The sequence below is a fragment of the Nesoenas mayeri genome, assembly GCF_963082525.1.
Source record: "Nesoenas mayeri genome assembly, chromosome: 2".
NCBI classification, from domain to species: domain Eukaryota; kingdom Metazoa; phylum Chordata; class Aves; order Columbiformes; family Columbidae; genus Nesoenas; species Nesoenas mayeri.
Window position 1 is genome coordinate 119,186,962 of NC_137543.1, and position 20,235 is coordinate 119,207,196.

Below are 20,235 nucleotides of genomic sequence, written 5' to 3' on the forward strand. Positions count from 1 at the left end.
CCCCCGGAAGGGCACCGGGCGGCAGCGCACGGAGGAGAGGAAGGGACCGGGAGGGGAGGGGACGGGACGGGACCGGGGACATGAACGGCTCGGCGAACTCGCTGCTGGACAAGGAGGAGCACCCGCTGCAGCTGGGCGAGAGCTTCGAGCGGCGGCCCAAGGCCTCTTTCCACACCATCCGCTGTGAGCACCGCCCCCTCTCCCCCGGCGGGCCCCGCCACGGACACCCCTTCTTTCCCCCCATCTCCTCCCGCTCCCCGCGTCCCGTCCTTCTGCCGCACCCCCTCCCGCGGCCGATCCCCTTCTCCTCGGACCCCTTCCCGCCGGCCGGCCCCGAGGCGGGAGGCAGCACCCCCGCCATCCTCACCGTGGTTTCTTCGCGGCGTCCCGCGGCGGCTTCGGACTCGTTCGGGGCCGTCCCCTCCCCTCCCCTCCCCTCCCCGCCGGCCTGCGGGGACCTCCAGCCCGCCACCAACAACCTTCCTGCCCCCCCCGCCCCTCACCTCCCTCTTCGTGCCGCAGCCCCAGCGCTTCGTCCCCCGCAGCGCCCGTCTCTCCCCCGCCACCAGCACCCATCGCCTCTCCCACGAGTGTTCTCCTCACAGACGTGACCGTCCCCGGCGGGACGGCGTGGGGGGAGAAGGGGAAGGCGAGGGCGCTGGTAGGGAGGAGGTTTGAGCCGGGGAGGATGAGCTGATTATTAAGTTTTTCGTAAAACATGCGTGAAAATCGCTTGGGAGCACAGTCATAGAATCATAGAATGTCCTGAGTTGGAAGGGACCCACAAGGATCATCAAGTCCCTGCACAGGACAACCCCACAGTTCACACCATGTGTCTGAGGGCCTTGTCCGGTCTCTTCTTGAACACTGTCAGGCTTGGGGCTGTGACACCTCCCTGGGGAGCCTGTTCAGTGCTCCACCACCCTCTGGGGGAAGAACCTTTTCCTAATGTTCAGCCTAAACCTCCCCTGGCACATCTTCCTGCGATTAGCAATCCCCTTCGTGAGGGGGTGGCTTGCCATTTTATTTTATATTATTTTATTTTATATTATATTATTTTATTTTATTTTATTTTATTTTATGTTTTTAGTGGCAGTTGAAGGACAGGTCCCCACAGGCCCCATCTTGGTGGGAGTGCTGAGCAGAGGAGCATGGCTGCTCAGCAGCCCAGATGCCTGCAGTTTGATTTTTAACTGGTTATTTTTGTGATGAGGCAACGTGTAACCCAGCAGCCCTGTCCCTGGCTGCCCCAACACCAGCCAGCTGTAGTAAGTTGCTTCCCAGGAAAACAAGCAGTACTGCCTAATTAGTGTAAGAGAAAACCTGAGGAAGGGTCTCAGTAGGGTTATGAAGTTTTTGAATAATTGGAAGAATATGTGTGGGTTTTTTTAAAGACATCAGATATTATTCCAACTGCTCTATTCTAGCACTGGGTACTTTTAATTTCATGTTGGAAGATTCTTTTGAACAGGGTCTCTGTACTTGAATTCTGTGGGCAAGAAATTACTTTTTCATCCCCTAAATGAGACCGGGATTTGAATTGAGTACTAAATCACCAACAGTAAATGAAAGTAACATTGCATTTATATTTCAGTAGCTTTCTATTAAGATGGGGAATTCATATAGTTAACAGTAGGGGTTTTTTTTTGTTTATGATGCTTAATCCTAAGTCCTGTCTCGTGGCCCATATTCATATGCTACAAGTAAGTAATTTTGGTGATGCTAGTCACCCAAGTGTGACTTGAAAGAACAGCTTTCTAGACTGAGCTGTTACTCAAGCAGATGGCCAATGACTGAGGCAAAGCTATTTTGCTCAATAGTAAACTCTATCTAGTGGATTAACACTTAAATTTTGTGTCTATCACCCTTCTGGTTATACATGATTCCACCATGCTGAAACATACTATACCATGCCATACCATACTATATATTTGGTATATTTAACTGTTTATACATAACACTGAGCAGTTTTATCCAGCACTAGCATACTAGCAAATCTGCATTTAAAAATTTAAAATTTTTAAATAGCCTAACTTTCAAATGAATGAGGTTGATGTCTGATAGTGTATGAATTAAACCCAAGCCATATCTGGATAGAAATAAGTACACTGCATTTCTAGTATTGAAAGTGCTTCAGTAATCAGTTTCATAAAGGATTGCAAAGTCAAAGCTCTTCAGACTACAACAGAAGGAATGCAGTTTTATTTTAAGAGAGCTTTCTGTGTGCTGTATTTTCTATCCATGACTTTAAAGTGAGATCTCTTCATTTCCTGGTTATAAATTTTTTCTCTAACTGTTGATCTGGAATGATTTATCTGGAATCCGAGCATTATATTGTTTCTGTAATCCTCTTCACACAAGCTACAATAAGAGGATTTGTTAGGCTAAATTTGTTTTGGCCTTCTTAAAATACTTCATTCCTTTCCATAATGTTTATGAAATACTGTGCTGAAAAACTGGATTATCCTTGGAAAACACATCGTAAAACCATTTGACTTTTGGAAGAAGGACTGTGGTCACATTTAGAGGGACATATGTGTACTCCATCTACAGCAAGATTAGCCAAGCATGTACAGTTATTAAGCTAACAAAATGAAAACAATTTGTTGAGTGTTTGTTTAAAGTAACTATATTTTGCTGATACCTAAGAAAGAAGTGCAAGAGTGATATTCCTTTTAATTTAGTGACTGCGCTGTTGAAACTCTTGATCCCTCTTTGGCAAGGACACTAGCTCTTGTACAGCTGATTTGTTTTATTTAGCAAGCTTGCACATAAAGTAGGTGGGAAACAATAGCTAGAAATAGATTGCTCAGATGAAAAGGAAGGGTATGATTTGGTCTGGCAGTTAAGGCATGAGGATTAAGTCAAGTGTGCCTGATTCTGCTTGTTGTGTTGTCAAAGTAAAACTCAGACATTAACATCCTCTTAATGAGAATTTATTACAAGCTGGGTTTTTTTTTTATTTGTTTTTGTTTGCTTTTTGTTTTTTCTGCAAGTGTGCTTTTCATAATGGAATTACATTTTAATTTTGTTCTGAGATATTCATTTCTTAACTAATGCAGTAATTAAAAGCCTTGATCGTGAATATGATTGTACCTGCTAGAATTGAGTGGAGGCTTATTTTAAAAACAAATGGCTCATCAGCATGACAGAATAACGAGGGGAAAATACTTTTAAGTTAAAATGTTCTTAGTTCAAATAAAACCACTAAGCAGAAGTGCTGTGTTTGGGAGACAAATTCTTTACAATGCAGTGAAAATACTTACAATGTCACCTTGGTCATGCTTTCTATCCACAGTGACTTTGGACTGTCATGGAGCCTGCTGAAGTAAGATCAGCACCTGTTTTTCCCTCATAAGTGAGATCTAAGGTCTCCTCTGCCCTTGAGGAGGTATTGTGAAGGCAAGACGGTGGTTAAATAGCCAGAAATATAAGTAAGGCTGAGTTGGTGTCACTAAATTAGTCTTTGTCACAGAGAGAGTCCTCAGGTTTGGAACTGACAGGAGCTGCTCATAGCCCTGGGTCTTCAAGTTGATTTTCTTTGGAGATACATGGTACAGTTCTACATTTGCCAGAAAAATTAAGTGTCACTCAGAGCCTGGGGTTTGTATAAGTCTGTGTTTGGTTTTCAAACACAAGGTCTAGAACCTTATTTCCATTTTGAAAAGGAAGTTCAGAATCTGGTACCATCATATGACTGGGACACTGAGCATAGACACATTGTACCGATGCGTCATTCCACCCCTGCTGTAAACTCTAGCATGTTATTTTAGCATTCCCTATAATCACAGTAAATGTGCAGTGACATTTTGCAAGGCAGGATGACACTTCTGAAGACTCTTAAGAAATGTAATTGCAATTGTTTTTTTCTTTAGATGACTTTAAGCCAGCATCGATTGATACATCTTGTGAGGGGGACCTCCAAGTGGGTAAAGGAGATGACGTAACCATCACTTTGCCACATATTCCAGTAAGTTTGTTGTATCTGTGTCCTTGTTTACTCCCCGACGAATTTCAATGTAGTTGCAGTCTAATGTAAATGTTATTTTTGCTTTCATCTTTGTGAATACAAGTGGGTTCAATACTGAGCAGCCAGACTTGTAGGAAAGGACTGTACAGTTGAATCTTTGTCAGTGGTTATATTTGTAAGGTTGTAGTCCATTCTTTAGTTTTGATTCCTTCCTGCTCTTCCTTGAATAAAAATAAGTTTTTTACTGTTAGCTGAAGCTCTGTACCTGGTTTCCATCCATTTTTGGTGCTATGGATTAATGAAGAAAGGCATGGTAATTTGGGCCTCAGTCAAGTTTTGACAGTCAGAAGCCACAGACAGGCCTGTAAGTGTATTCCTCCCCTTACTAAAGCATGGACACACAGCATAGAGGGTACCCTGCCTTCAGCTTTATTAGTGGAAGCAAGGGGGTTGGTCCTAGTGAGTGTCAATGAAGTGGTTTCCCATCCACTTCCTCCTCAAATAAAGATCTACTGTCTGAGGATGACAGTCAAGCAGCAATAAAACAAGTGATCAAAGTGTTTATAGGTGCAGCTGTTTCGTAATTGAAGGTTCAGTAGTTTCCTCACCAAAACAAAAGAAAGTGCTTGCATGCTGGAACTGGATTTGTTTATTAGCTGAAGTTAATGCTACGTGTCAAGCCAATAAACTGGAATTCACAGATGCCGATGGGTTTGGTCGTTGCAGGGTGGCACCAGTCAGTTTAAGAGCTGTGTGTCAAATCCTTTTGGTATTGTTTATTCCAGCATGTTGGTGTTTTTAATTGGTAGGTGATGGTCCTGTGATAATTCTCACTGAAGGAGGCTTTAGCCTGCTTCCCCCAGCTCCTTTTTTTATAAGGCTTGGGTCACCTTTAGTGCTGCAGGAGGTCACATACTGTTCTTTGTCTATAAAAACAAAGAGCAGGGTAGTGCTATTTGAGAGCAGGTAATACGATTAATAGCAGTGGCTTTCATATTGGATTGACTTGAAACGGTGTTGTTTATTCACCTTTTGTGTTAACAGAATCACTTATAATGCCCCCTTCTGAATCTCTGTACTGATGAGTTAAGTTTGATTTTCTTCCCCTGAGTATGAACAGCTTTAAGCTTAGAGTATCCTTCAGAGGCTTAGGCAGCTGACTGCCCTGCCACTGTGTGTATGCTATTCCAAGGCAGCGCTGCCTGCGTTCCGGACGGAGAGCCGGGAAGCACAGAGCATACTGGAAAAGACTGAGAAGTTTTGAGATCGTTTCATCCTGACAAGATTTATGAATTTCTTGGGTCTGGCTTTGGTTCTCAGTTACCCAACAACTGGATAGGTTTCAGATTCTAAGCTGTTTTTTGAAATTGCCTTGGTCCCTGAGGATATCTCTGACAATTTTTTCAGTGGAAGTATTTTGGTGTCCCTTACTTCTTGGATAAATTGTAGTACTATTTCTAGATGGGGATTTAGTGGCTTTAATGTTTATAAACAGTCTTGGCTGGGGAAGTGAAGAATTTTGGTTCATTAAAAACACTCATGAATGAAAGCAAGTTGATTAAATGTCACCTGTTTCACCTGCCTCCTTCTATCCTGTAATCAGCAGAATCTGTAAGCCAGTGTTACTTAGCCACTGAAATAAACCCTAAATATTTAATTTTAAGTAAAAGAGTGGGACTGTTAATTTGGTTAAATGGGGTTTCAATTCTGCTTAATTTTTTTTAGCCAAAATCAGTCTCTTTGCTGATTTAGGAGGCTTCTGGGTAGCAGAATGGTAGCCAACAAACTTTGAACAATTTTAATTAAATACCTGCATTATATGTTTTCTGACTTAATTGTCAACAGCAAGCAGGATTTGACTTCCAGCTTGCTTTTCATTCTCTTAAATGTTGCTTTCTTCTTTTAAATGCAGGAATGATAAAAATGTAACATGCCTTTGAAGACTAGACTTTCTTGAAACATCTTTTCTGAAACATCTTTATCTCTGACTGCATCTTTGTTGGGAATTCACATTTTTCACCCTTGCCGTTCTGAAGCCATTTTAAATTCAAACATACTCTATTTATTAGCAATATGGAGAATAGGAGTTTCATTCTGAGTGGTTAAAATATGATTGTTCATTTTTGCTACTCAGAATAATATGTACAAGATTGCATTTTTTCCTTCTCTCCTTGATTTTGGTTGCTTTCCTACAGCATGTGCAAAGGTGCACATGAATAAACGTTTATTTTTTAATTACTTTTGTACAGTAGCTATACATTACAGAGAAGTCTGAGAACATATTTCTGCATATCCCCTTTGAGTAACATGTCCTTTTTTGACATGGCCAGGTGTATGTCCATGCTGCTGTGTGCAGAGAGATCACAGATCCTGCCTCCTGTAACCCCAGCCCCAGGTGTATGAGTCCCCTGCACTTGGATTAAGTACAGCTGGGCATAATCTCAGCAGTATCAGCCATCGTGCACCACCACATGTGTTTGTCTTTATTGCTTCTCAGTGTAAGCCATTAGACATTTATGGCTCTATGCAGCATTGTGTGGACTTGGAGACTTTCTGGAAGGTGTTAAAATAACCCGTTTACTTTTGAGAAGATGTCAGTATAATTGCATGGCATTTTCTTGGTAATCTGACTTTGAAGAAGGCAGCTGTTCTTACATAATTTGTGGCAGTTGCTTGCAATCCACTATGAAAATACTGCCTTCTTTTTGATAGATGATATACAAAGCAGCTTATTTATCAATTGACCACATATTTCTTTAGGCAACAGTTCTGCTACATTAATAATTAGAATTTTACTTCTTATTCAAACCCAAGATTTCCAGAGCAGAAATGTCAACATTTCTGACACTTGTCAGAGCCAGCTATGCAAATTCAGTGATGTTACCATTTTGGGAAGGAGAACTGTAAATAATGGCAACCATGGAGAAGATGTTTTGTCACTGCATAGACACTTAAAATGATGAAAGGCATAATATTTCTATGAGGAAATGTCTGATCTACTGTATAAGACTGTGCTTTTTCCCTTTTCTTGAATGAACGTTTTCTGTGGGAACTAAACATTAACCACTTAGCCTCTTGGACAGAACAATATATGTATTCATTTATCTTAGTGTTTGTAAACTTTTGGGTAGGGGAATATAACAAAAACCAAAATGTATGCTCTTTCTTTGATACCAGGGTTCAACTCCACCAATGACTGTGTTTAAAGGAAATAAAAGGCCGTATCAGAAGGACTGTGTGCTTATCATCAATCATGACACTGGGGAATATGTGCTGGAAAAACTTAGTAGCAGCATTCAAGTCAAGAAAACAAGGTAAAGCTGGGGACAGGGCTGTTGGTAGGATTAATTCTTGCTGAAGTGTCTTCTTCAGACTATCTTTTGAACCAAAACTCAGTTTTCTTTTATTTTGTAGTGATGTTTAATTAGTAACCATTATGGGCTTTACATGGCCAATTGTCTTGCCTAAAAATGAAAACAGGAGTGTGAAGCCAAGAGAAAAGTACTTGTAAATTCTCTGCTGCTGAAAGGACTTAATTATGGTTTGCAACGCAACACTACTCATGATTTGAAGCTTTGGAAGCTAGCTGAAGAATGGGATGTGTTTCAGGAATCTCTAGTTAGCTGAAAAAGACCATGGAAATATTAGGCTGTCAGAAGGATTGTTGGACTTCCGAGGTTTGTTCTGTACAGCTTCCTGTGGGAGTGATGCTTTAATAATATACTCTTAAGAAACAAGAAACTTCCATCCCGATATTGGGTCAGTGATATATGAAGTGGAACCCAAGCCCAAAGCCTCCAGCTGGCAGGGTGGGGAGAAAACTGTAGAAATAATGGTTGTGAGGTTTTGCCTAGAAGAATTGCTGAGGCCAGAAATCCCCTCTGATTTAATATGCTTATTTCACTGAGCAAATGCTGCAAAGTGTGCAGTTGGAACATTTTTAGTAGTCTTGCTGCTCCACAAGTACCTGGAGTCTCTGGATGGTGTTCTTTCAGCATCAATGGACGACAGGTTATTGAGATATTAAGAGAAATTCAAATGTCTCATGAAGAAGAAACTCTTAAGCAATTTTACAAGTTTTACATTTAAAAAATAATGAAAACCCACTTTATTGCAGTGTAGAACTTTTAGCTGCTAAAACTACTAGAAATGTGGGTTGCAGCTCATCAGCAGTTGGCTGGAGGTTTGCCAGGAACACCTTGAGTTCAAGGTAAATGGACTGTAACGCTTCTCCAAGTCAGTGATGTGAAAACTCATCCATCGGGCATTCATCTTGTCCAGTGGATATGAGCGTGTCATAGATGAGATTTGAATTCCCAATTGAAGTTCGACTAGACTTTGTGCAGGTGAAGCCTAAGCTTAAGTCAGAGAGGATCAAAGAAGTGCAGGAGAGCTTGGGTTCAGTGAAGTGTTTAGATCCACTGAGTTTTGGCTCTGGTGACATGAAAAATGTTTCATCTTTTCTCAGGCAGAGGCAAGGTAGTAAAAAAATGGAGATCACTGTTTTGAGGAATAGTGCTTAGCAAAGTCCTTGAAGTGTCATTTATTTTCATGCCTACTTTGATCTTTAACGACCAGTTGACACTCTGTGGGAGCAGAGGTTTTAGTGTTAATGTCCTGGGGGAGTACTTGCACTTATGCTATGTAAAATCTTCGGTAGTTCCAAGAGCGTAATTAATACTGGAAACAGTTTTTTGCTTTTACTTGTCATGTGATACAATGAATGTGCTCCCAAATCCTCATTTCTGCTGTAAATGACTGTGTAAGCTGTATTAATGTGCTCGCTAATAGCTGCATTTCAGTCATGAATGAAGAGGTGGTTCTGTGCTTAATTTTTGAAGATGCATCTACAATTCAATGAGGCACAGAGAGACTTGAGTTAGTGCTCAGTATACTAGCTCAGGTACCTGAAATGGTTTAGGTGAAGTCCCAGGAGGTTCCGCATGGGCGAGTTTAACTTGTTTCTCAGTGGGATTAGCTCAAGGGTACAAAGTGTCACTCTGCTGAGCTGGGACTCTCCTAAAACCGAAACTGAGCTTTAATACCCGCATAAGCTGCTTCTGTGCTATGCTACATAAAGCCTTTCTGCCAAAGGCTTTGATGTTACGCGATAAATACATCACGCACTTTAACCTCATTATGGTGTACCACAGAGGGACCTGAATAAGTATTTTGTTTTGAGGCATTTTTTTTTGCCAAGGATATTGACTGTCCTACAATCTGAATCACATCATTAGTTTAGTAAAAGGAAGAAATACTTGAATTGAATTGAACACCTAGGCAAAGCATTATTCTGGAGGCTACTTCCCAGTAAGGAAACACCTTGAACTATTTTAAAGGGATAATAGCAAGCGAATGAAAAACACAAATTAAATGCTTGCATGCTGTATTTAGCAGTAGGAATGATTCCTCTAGTCAGGTTGACCTCTAAGAGAGTTCAGTTTGAGATTATTTAATTGCAAGTGAGAAAATAGATTCTTTTGCTGTGACTGTGTTAAGCAGGATTTTTTTATGAGTGTTATGATTTGTTTCATCATGTAGTTACTTTAAATTACTGTGATTGCTTATTCTTTTTTAAAAATACAAATACTAATCTCTAAATTAAAGCCTTTATTGTTCTTCAAGTAGAGAATTTGGCACCACTGAGCCACATCTGGATTTGAAAATACATTTTGTAAGGGTGTTGCAGTGTAGTTTTATATGAATGTTTGCCATGGAGAGCAAGTGCTGCATACAGAAAGCTGTAATTCACTGTTTATAAAATAAAGTAGGGATCTGTACAAAAGGAAGTGACAGGTGATGCATTAGTACAAGGATACTGAAAAGGTGAAACACAGTTGCACAGTACTGCTGAATGTCTCTGGTTGTTATTTTTTCAGAGCAGAGGGCAGCAGTAAGATCCAAGCCCGAATAGAACAACAGTCTGCCCGAGCATCTCAGCCTCCGACACAGTTCAGAGCCCCAACCAAGCCAGCAGCTGGACCTAAAACTTCTCCTTTGAAAGATAATCCCTCGCCTGAGCCACAGCTGGATGACATTAAGAGAGGTAAAGAAGGGTTTGTAGTTTCCCGAGTTTTGGTTGGTTTCGTCTTTTTCCTTATAACAAAAACTCTAACTGTGCAGTTTATATAAACGTGTTAAAATGTTCAGGGATTAAAAGATGGTACTCGACAGCTGATTTGTCATCTTTATATTTCATTTTAAGGCATCTTAGTGAATTATTTATTCTCTTCTGCCAGCATAGATATTTCTCTGGCATGAGAGAACTTCCTCTTTGTGGATAATTTTCTCCCTGCCAAACTATTTCTCTGTTCTGAAAAGAAGACAAAATAAACATGAATTCGGAAACCTGCAGCTGAGTGCTAGATGAGTTGAATGGGTGTCTTAGGCAACAGCAGCAACAACAACAGAAGCTGATGGTCCAAGATCTAGTTATGCAATCACGTAGCTTGGACAAAAGTTATTCCTGCACCACATGGAAAGGCTGGGTGGCTATGTCCCTGGCACAAGACATGGAGTTTGTGCTGTGCCAAGCAGTGCTGGTAGAGGAGGGCTGAGGGTGTGAACAGCCCTGCAGCTTCTCCTTTAGCACAGCTGCTCCTCTGCAGCTTTGATCACATCTGCCATATAGTTGCTATACTAAGTAAGTGGCTCAACTCAGTCTCCTGCTCAAGCAACGCCTTGGCTCGGTGTTTTGCTGTGGGCACATGGCATTTTCTTTACCCATGCCCTTCCTTTCATATTGGTGTGGTATTTGGTTTTGCTGTAGATGACACAGTTAGAATGAGGAAGACTTTAAATTTAAATTTTTATTTGGTTCTCTTCTGTTTCTTGTCTGGCAGCAGACAAAATTTTATTTTAAAACTATTCTTTCTGTCTAGTATTTTTTTTTTTTCTGGGTCTCTTTTTCTTTCGCTTTTTTCCCCTCTGTCCCATATAGGAATCTTTGTCTGTAGACTCAGCCTATGTTAATTGCCCAGACTATGTTAATTACTTAGCAGGCTATTTTTTCAGTTCATGGTAATCACTAGGTGACGTTTTTACTGCTAAGCTATCTGTGTGTTTGCATAGGTGCTGACTGGTCTCACTCTTTCGCAGCAGTAGTATTTTCAATACCTGGATGCTGGTCAGCAGACAGAATCAACGTCTGAGAGTCTGTTAGCTACCGTTCCCTTAGCTGCATTGCCATTTTTATTTTCTGTGTAATAGGTAAGGAGAAAGATAACAGGTGATATATCAATTAAAAAGTTTAATCAGTTGTGAATTTTAAATGTCTTTTCTTGCAGTGTTTAATAAGTTACTGAACCGTTAGGGCACTCTTTTGTATACATTCAGCAATTTGTAAAGCTATTCTTATAGTAAAATTATTGTGTTTGTCTGGTGTGACATGTATTCTACAAAGAGCATTTTCTAGTGGTCTAAAATACATGTCACATTGTTTAGAACTGTCTTGGTAATTTTCCTGCCACCTAATTGTATTTTACTCTAAAGTACTTAGAAATAAATAACCTGATGAGTTTTGTTTCCAACATGTAGCAAAACAACACCTGACTTGTACTAAAAACAGGACTTAGAATTGGTGTTTCATAGAAAGAGTTGTTCAAGGCCCAAAAAGAGAGAGCACAAATACCTGGGCAGGTATTTTTTTGCTTACAGTATATGCTCTTCATAACTTTTTTCCAGCATCCATTATTTAGAGCATCAGCATTACTAAACCATTTCTATTGTAAGAACCTCATTGGGAAAGGTAGAACTAAAATGGCACCATCATACAATGAAAATAATTAATAAAACTTAACTGTAAAAGCTGTGAGATAGTCTTCAGTCCTTTTATCTTCCCTTAATATGTCTTTTTTATGAACAAAGGCTTATAAGTTCTGAAGAGACTCTGTTCTTTCCGTTCAAGCAGTAGCTTTCCTTTTGAGTGAAGTACCTCCTTTGCACGAAAGAAAGATCAATATAAAGCTGAAATTATGTGGGGTTTTTCTAATGGATGCAGCACAGAACTTACAGTCCCCAGAGGAGGTGGCTGGAAGCATCTCTGGTGCTCTCTTGCTCCCAGTATGCCTTATCTAAGGCTGTGGTAAGACACACGGCCCTAGTAGTGGTTAACAACAGATTGAAGGTAACCTCAGTGCAGGTTTCTGCGTTCCCCCAGCAGCCTCAGCTGTGCATTCCTGTAGCTCTCCTTACAGATGAACTGGGAAACAAACTTTCAGGTAGGTCAGTTCTGTCCCATTACACAGCTGTCCAAAAAACAGTGCCCAAGGACAGGGTCAGAGCGTATGGGAGTCGAACCAGGCCTTTCCATCAGGCAGAGAGGCCTTTGGGAGGCCATGTCTAGGGTCCTACACCAGAGGGGTCTTTTTCCCTGCAAGCTTTTATATTGTCTTCCTGCCTGAAAGGAGCAAAGGAAAGGATAAGAGCTTGTTCTTTTGAATACTTGGCAACACTTGATAACTTTTCATTAAGTGGTGAACATTTGTACACATGTACCACAATACAGTCACTTATGTGCATGAAATAATCAGCATTTATCTGATATATTTGACCACAACATGAATGTTTTCCATAACATTGACATAACTACAACATGCTGTACTTGGAAAAAGGGAAACGGAAAGGAAAGGAAAGGAAAGGAAAGGGAAGGGAAGGGAAGGGAAAGGAAACTCACTAAAAAATGCAGAAAGATCTTGTTTTCCTAAAAACCAGCTGTAGTCTGTGAGGATTATGCCATAGCACTGTGTTTGTCACTCAAGAACACCTCAGTCAGATTTGTTGCCCTTCAGTGTAAGATATTGCCTCTTCTAGCTGCCATCTCTGCATATTCAAAGCACCAGTATCAAGCTGGTTTCTCGCCACCTTGCATACCATTATTAACAATAAGCGTTCTGTTATGGGCCTACAACCTTATCCTCCCTAGGGCTGAGTTACTCTATTTCCAAAAGTCATTGCCATTCTTGCAGTCCAAGGTCAGGGCTTTAGTTAAAAATTCTGCATAGCCTATTGGAATTGAGAGCAGTAGTAAGAGCACTTAGACATGATTATGGAAAGAAATTAGGGCATTTGATAGTGTAAATATGTACAGAAGACAGCCCTGTTGAGAAAAACTGTTCTGTTTGTATAGTGTTTTCTGACCTTGCATTTTTTTTTACTCTAAAAACTGCCTTGCCTGCCAGTGTAAAACAGTAAGCTGTTTTGTTTATAGAAAGAAAGCCTGCAGTTGTAACCTGAATGTGCAAAAGTTAAGGTTCCCCTAGCAACATCAGCCTTTTCAGATGATGAAGACTCAAATGGGAAGCTTTCTTAAAAGTAACTGCTGTGCATCCTGATTCTCGTCATCTTTTAAACCTTAAAGATGCATCAACATGAGGCGTTTGATCTTACGGCACAGAAAGATCTAGGAAAGGTCCAACTCTTGTTGTTCAGCTTAGCAAATATGTACATGTATACACACAATTATTTTACTTGGAGGCACTGCAAGGAAACATTTAGCCAAGGCTTCATTACCTGTAACTGCACGGAGCATAACAGGCAAATAAGAAAATGCAAAATTGGGCAATTTTAAAGCAGATGTGTTTTTTTTCTACAGGACTTTGATGTCATCATTGGCTTAGCCACTGTCTTTGTCAGGGTGACACAAGAGGCTTTCAGACAGACTTCCTTAGTGGTCCTTCTGGAGTTCTACCTGCCAGACACTCAGCGGTGCAGCAGCCACCATAACATTAGTAAAAACAATCTCTTTTTCTCTCATCTGCACAGATGAGATGTTTAGAATTCTGGGCTCAAGGAATTAAGAGACAAAGGAGACCTGAGGGGAAGCTGACAGCCTGTGAGGCAGAAGTTGGCTAGACAATGGGCTCAGACCAAGTTTCCCCCAGTGAGCACTGTCACTGATGACACCTTTAACTTCCCAGTCCTGGATGCTTGTGCTATTGGCACTGTTTTGCTTTTCCTGCCTGTATTCAGCATTGTGGGCCTTACCAGTTCTTCCAAGGCGTCTCACTTTCCCTCCTAACAACCAAACCTCTTGAATGGGCTCTTAGTTTTCTGCTTCCCAGCAGAAAACCCTCACTTTTCAATCTGACACTAATCTCTAATTCTGTTTCACATTAGCCAGGCTAATCTTCCTTTCCCATTCATCAGACTGCATCACTTCCTTCCTCCCTTCAGTTATCTCCTCACCTATTGTGTCAAGTTCAAACTTACTTAGATTTTTTTTTTCCTAGTTCTCTGGAGTGCATTTCTTGTTGCATCTTTTCCCTTTTACCACTAACACTTTTTGGATTGTTTCACCTTCTTTACACTATTTTATATGCTGCTTTCCAGGCTGCTGTGTTCTTCTCAGCCTGTGTGTCAACACTTCTCCATTTTAGTCGTAGACTGTCTAGCTCTGTAAGCATACATGCGTATTTCTTGGATACTTGTCCTTTGTTAGACTTGTTTATTTAATCTTTTTGCAATATGGAGTGTGGTCAGTAGGTGATTGTGCTTGCTACAATCCATGATATTCTAACAATGCGTTAATATCATCAGGCTAACTTACAACTAATAACGCCATCACTAGAAGTGTGTGGAAATTTTACATCGTTAAACTAGGGAAAAAAAAATCTGGGCATTTTAAAGGGAAAAAGCAAGGGAGAAAGACATTACAGTACAAAGTAATATCTTCTGTTGGCCTAATCATGTATTCTTCCTCCCTATGCCAACAGTCTCTTATGCTATGTCTTCAAGATGAAGGAGTTAAGTTTTACCTGGCATGCTAATTAAGTATAGAGAACACAGGCGGTCTAGTCAGGGATCTAGATTTAGGAATAAAGTTGGAAATAAACTTCACTGTCCTTAAATACCCAGCCTGGAGTTAGTCGCATGGTTGTTCCTTTTCAATACGCCTTCCTTGCCTCTGATTCAATATAACTGTAACATTTGAAATTGAGCTCTGAACTTCAGAATTGAAACCTAGCAGGTTTAAAACTGGCAAAAGAAAACTTAATTTCTCAAAGCAATACATGCTGAGTTAGAGGAACTCTCTCTAGAAAATATGGAGGCTGAAAACTTAGCTGCTACTCTGTAGTCTTAAGCAGCCCAGGGAAAACGAGTCTTATTAAAAAAAGCAAGAGTTCCAGTAGCTTAGACTTACTCCTGTGGGGGCTGAAGATAAGAAAGGTTAAAATTGTGACATTTTTACATAAAGGAGAGACTCACTTTATGTGATTTGGCTATGCCATACACAAGAAGGATGTCCCTAGCTGAGGAGCTGGGGTTCACCTCCCTCTGACACACATCTGACCTAAGGTGAATTACTCCTGCCATCAGTTCTCCATTAGTCAGGTAGAGATGATAATATCTCATCTCTCCTTTCATTCTTGTCCCTTTAGCCTGTGACTTCTCCAGGGCAAGTACCGAGTTTGGACCTGGTGGGTGTAGAACTGCTGGCACAACAAAAGCCAAAATTTTTAGGATTTTGCATCCTATGCTTGGTGTGAGAATATTGTTCTCTCAAGGAAATCTGCCTAGGTGAACTGAGTCATTAGATACTCAGCTTCGTGGGTGGATACAAAAGAATTGTCCTCTAGTAGTGTTTAGGCCACTTATAATTATGACAAATTTAACAATATGGTATGAATTGGGATCACTTACCTTAATAGCTGTTTAGTAACCAGTCATTCAGCCAACACGAGCTGCTGCTGATGCAGCTGTCATGATATTCTGGTGTTTCTTTGCACTGGAAACCCTGAAGTGGGGTGTGTCTGACTTGAATGACTTCCCAGTTTCTGAACAGTCTCTGTATTTTCCTGGCTACTTGTAAGCTCTGTAGCAGGTTAAGGCATTATTACCGCTCTCCCACATGTGAATATTCCAATCTGTTCTCATCTGCCACACTGTAAAGTTATCTTGATGTCATCCATCTTCTGAAGTTTGTTTAAAATTAATTGTGTGACTTGGAGCTGGAGCAATTTCATACGTTATCTGAAGTCAAGTAGTTTCTGTTGTGAGCATGTGCCAAGCCCCCCCTTTTTGTGTTTTCCAAAAGCCTAAGTGTCACTGCCATCTAAAAATTTAGGTTTCTTCATGTTAAGTTGCTTTTAAAAAATGGGCTGGCAGTTGGCCTGTAAAATTCAATCAGTAAATGTGCTTACTTTGTATGTAGAGCGTATAGCCTGTCAAAAACAATGAAGCAGGAAATGCTTTCAGGAGTGTAAAGTATATAAATAATAATAGTGCAAGTGAAGGTTTCATGATACTAACCTATGCTGTTGCTTCTTTAAATTTATCTATGACAACTAAGTAAAAAAGTTTTCAGAATTTTTTGTTTTTCCTTCCTGTCTCTCTCTTTCATGTGAGATATTTTGATGTGATAAATTATACTTGACAAAACTATTGCATTTTCACATTCTTTTCCAAAATTCCATGGGGCCCTGTTTATGGTTTCAACCAGACAAATGTCCTTTTATTTCAGAGCTGAGAGCAGAGGTTGAAATTATTGAGCAGATGAGCAGCAGCAGTGGAAGCAGCTCATCCGATTCAGAAAGCTCATCTGGGAGTGAAGATGAAAGCTCCAGCAGTGAGGGAGAAGAGCCAGCACATGTTTCTCCTTCCCAGCCACCACACCAGCAGTATAACAACAGGAACGCTGTCCCTAATGGCACCAGCAGGCCGCAAGGAAGCAACCAGCTCATGAACACACTCCGTAAGTTAAGGCCTGTGTATTACGATCATAAATAGTTTGGGCTGGAAGGGACCTTCAAAGGCCATCTGGTCCAACTCCCCTGCCATGAGCAGGGACATCTTCAACTAGATCAGGTTGCTCAGAGCCCCATCCAGCCTGGCCTTGAATGTCTCCAGGGATGGGGCATCTACCACCTCTCTGGGCAACCTGGGCCAGTGTTTCACCACCCTCATTGTAAAAAATCTCTTCCTCATGTCTAGCCTGAATCTCCCCTCTTTTAGTTTAAAACCATTATCCCTTGTCCTGTCGCAACAGGCCCTGCTAAAAAGTCTGTCCTCATCTTTCTTACAGGCTCCTTTTAAGTACTGAAAGGCCGCAATAAGGTCTCCCTGGAGCCTTCTCTTCTCCAGGCTGAACAACCCCAACTCTCTCAGCCTGTCCTCACAGCAGAGCTGTTCCAGCCCTCTGATCATCTTGGTGGCCTCCTGTGGCCCCTCTCCAACAGGTCCATGTCTTTCCTGTACTGAGGGCTCCAGAGCTGGACACAGGACTCCAGGTGGGGTCTCACCAGAGACCCCTGTATTGATAGCAGGGGGTGCCCTGACCCAGGTGCAGGACCTCACACTTGACCTTGTTGGGGGAAGCTACTTGAGACCACTCGTTCCTTAGCATGTTACGCTAACTCCATGAAGTGCAGGGAGTTGCACTCTAGCTGAAATATGTGGACAGGTTTTTGAACAGAAGGCCTGTCTGAAGGTGTGGGGTTGATTTAGTTTGGTCTAGAGCCTGTGGGCATGAGTGCAATGGCCCTCACTGACCATGCTGAGCTTTGATTCAAGCCTCCAAGTGGAATGAGCGGGTAGCAAAGCATCAATGTGGGATGTTCTGATGCATCAGAGAATGGGAATTATTTTAATGTGAGAACACAGATCAGAGATAAATAGTGAAGTTGACATGTCTGTCAGTTAAAGGTCTGTGAAGAATTGTGAGTGACACAAGGCTGTCCCCTGGTCATAAATGCACAGTCCCTGTGGCTTTCGTTATTAGCTGTATTACATTGACAGAGTATTTGTACTGTGGTGGTCTTGGCTGCATTTTCACAAATATCACATTTTGAAGGGAAATGTAAAGTGCCATGTATTTGGTTAAAATATTACAGCTATGGCCTTTACAAGCATTGAATCAACACAAACTCACTACACCATTTAAAAAGTGTAAAAAACCAAACCAAAACATTTTTAAAGCATAATTTGTCCCATGGGATGCTCTGGGGAGATGGTGCACATCTGTGTTGCTCTTTCTTTATGCTAGATCAAGTACATTCTAACTCAGTGCTGTTAAAGTTTTGCATTTACAAGAAACTAGAACTTAGTTATCATATTTTTTTCTTATTTCCTCCTGAAGCATGTTTGTGTACATCTCTTGGTACCCACACATAGAGAATTGGTGGAGTTTAAATACAGGTAGAGTGCAGGGTTTCCACCTTCCAGAAGAGAAGTGTATTATAGAGACCGTACTGAAAGGCCAGCAGGAAAACTGGAGAGGCCTGTCAGTCTTCCTGTCAGTAATGAATGCCTAAGTGAAATCCAGAGTTCAACAGTCAGTAGCACTCTTTCCATTTCCCTGTTTCTGGTTGTGAGCTGCCTCTTCCCTGCATCTCCTGGGGCGTGACAACAATACTGAGTAAGTCATTTAATGTCAAGAAGCCTCTGACTCCAGGAGAATTTGGAAACAGGTAGGCTAGTTCCTTTTTCTTCCGGCAATGATTATTGCCTTTGGATTTAAAAGTCTTTTGGCAAGGATTAATATGTCCTTGAGCATTCAAGTCACTGGTGACCATCTATATGGGGAGAATCACCCCTAAGCCAAGTTCTTGTTCCGTAAAGGGGGAGAAGAGATAAAGAAATCCAGGACATGGCTGTTGCATAGCTGCTCCGACAGGGACCGGTGTTTGGGGCAGGGCCATGGGAGAATGCTGGACGAGCTATGTTGGGTTACCAGAACACAAGAGTGATTCCCATCCCCTTTTATCCCCTCCATCTCACCAGATCACGAGTGCTCTGCAAAACATGGTCTGAGACTGTAGGTTTGATTCCTGTCCTGGCTGATGTCTCTTGGCACTTGGGAGCGGGTCCTTCACTGTCACAGTGTGTGTCAGCCTAGTTCAGCCGATAGCCTCGAGCTGCGATGGCTTTAACATTCATCTTGGTTTATTGACACGTGGAGGCCTTGCCTTGTCTACCCAAATGGACTTAAAATAATCTATTTTAAAAGGGTTGAGAAAGCCAGGGAATTGCCTGATGCCTTGTCCCAGAGCCACGTACAGGAGCTTGGCTGGGTGGAGGCTGTGGAATGCTGGCGTGGGGAGCACTCTTCTCCCACTGGGGAGCAGTTTTGGTGGCTTTGAAGCCCAGGATACTCGGTTTGGTTTGGATCTGAGCGTGTATTAGCCCCATGCAGCTCTTAATGCTCTCGGGCATGGGGAGCAGTTCCATTAAATGCCAGATTAGGTTTGCGTTCATTCCTTGTGCTATTCTTATTTAAATCTTCCTGTGTAAATGGGACTGTTCTTTGCTTTGATTGCCATGAAATGTGAATTAACGCCTACCCACTTGCTGTGTTTTGTTGGTTTTTTTTGTTTTCCATAGGGAATGACTTGCAGTTGAGTGAGTCTGGGAGCGACAGTGATGACTAGAGGCTGAGCTTTTGCTGTTTCTGCCACATATACATGAAGAACTAATCTACCTTGAAGTGATCCCATTGCTTATGAAGAGGAGCTGGCACAGATATAGTTCCATGTGTGGAATTTTAATAGGAGAAATACATAGCCCTACAAAATAGCAGATGTTGAGGGCTGTTTTACTTTGTGAATTAAATGTATATTTTGTGTATATTCTTATTCTTTTAAAGCTTTAAATAGCTATGTACAGTGGGTAAGCCAATATATGTTCCTATGTTCCTGTCCATCATCTGTAAGTTTAATGTGTAACTTCATGATGTCATGTAAAAATTCTCGTTTGCAGAAGATATCCAGGCCATCATGACTTTAGGGGGGGAATTTTGTATATAGGGTGAGCATGAGCCAACAGTGAGTTTAAAAAAACATGCAGGAGCTACTGTGTGCACTGAAGTGGGACTGTCATAAATCAAGGTTCAATGCTAAGTTGATTTCTTTGGTTTGGGACTTTTCTGATGTCTTTTTATCACTATTTATGGTTGATTTAATTGACTTTTAAAGAGTTGGAAAAGAGAAATCATAAAACCATGTTCGTTGCAAACCTTGCTGCACCAGTGCCTTATAAGCAGGTTTTTTAAAGAAAGCTTCAATTCCTGCCACCTTTCCTATAGGAAGCAATACTGAAACCTCTTCAGATTGCTTTTGCAAATGGGAGCTATATTTCACGTACAGCCAGCTCTACTCTGAGGGTAGTTACGCTAGCAAGATAAAGGATAGACGTCAGTGCCTGAACATATCCAAATAACAACCAGATCAGCATTTCCTTGTGCAACTGAAGTGTCTTGTTTAACTCAGACATTCAGGCCTAGTCTTTAGAAATATTTAGGAGCCCGATTACTAGTGAAATTGCAACGTCAC

The 20,235-nt window shown here is 41.4% G+C and overlaps 1 protein-coding gene across 1 annotated transcript; it reads left to right on the forward strand.

The window, feature by feature from the left end:
- Positions 1-80: 80 nt before the first annotated feature.
- On the forward strand, positions 81-19,424 carry EAF1 (ELL associated factor 1; the record flags this gene model as incomplete). The annotated part of the gene is made up of 6 exons (XM_080339305.1): positions 81-183; positions 3,876-3,970; positions 7,148-7,284; positions 9,850-10,016; positions 16,431-16,661; positions 19,289-19,424. The coding sequence occupies 6 exons, from the start codon at positions 81-83 to the stop codon at positions 19,333-19,335; spliced, it is 780 nt and encodes a 259-aa protein (XP_080195431.1). The 3' UTR covers positions 19,336-19,424.
- Between the last annotated feature and the right edge of the window lie 811 nt (positions 19,425-20,235).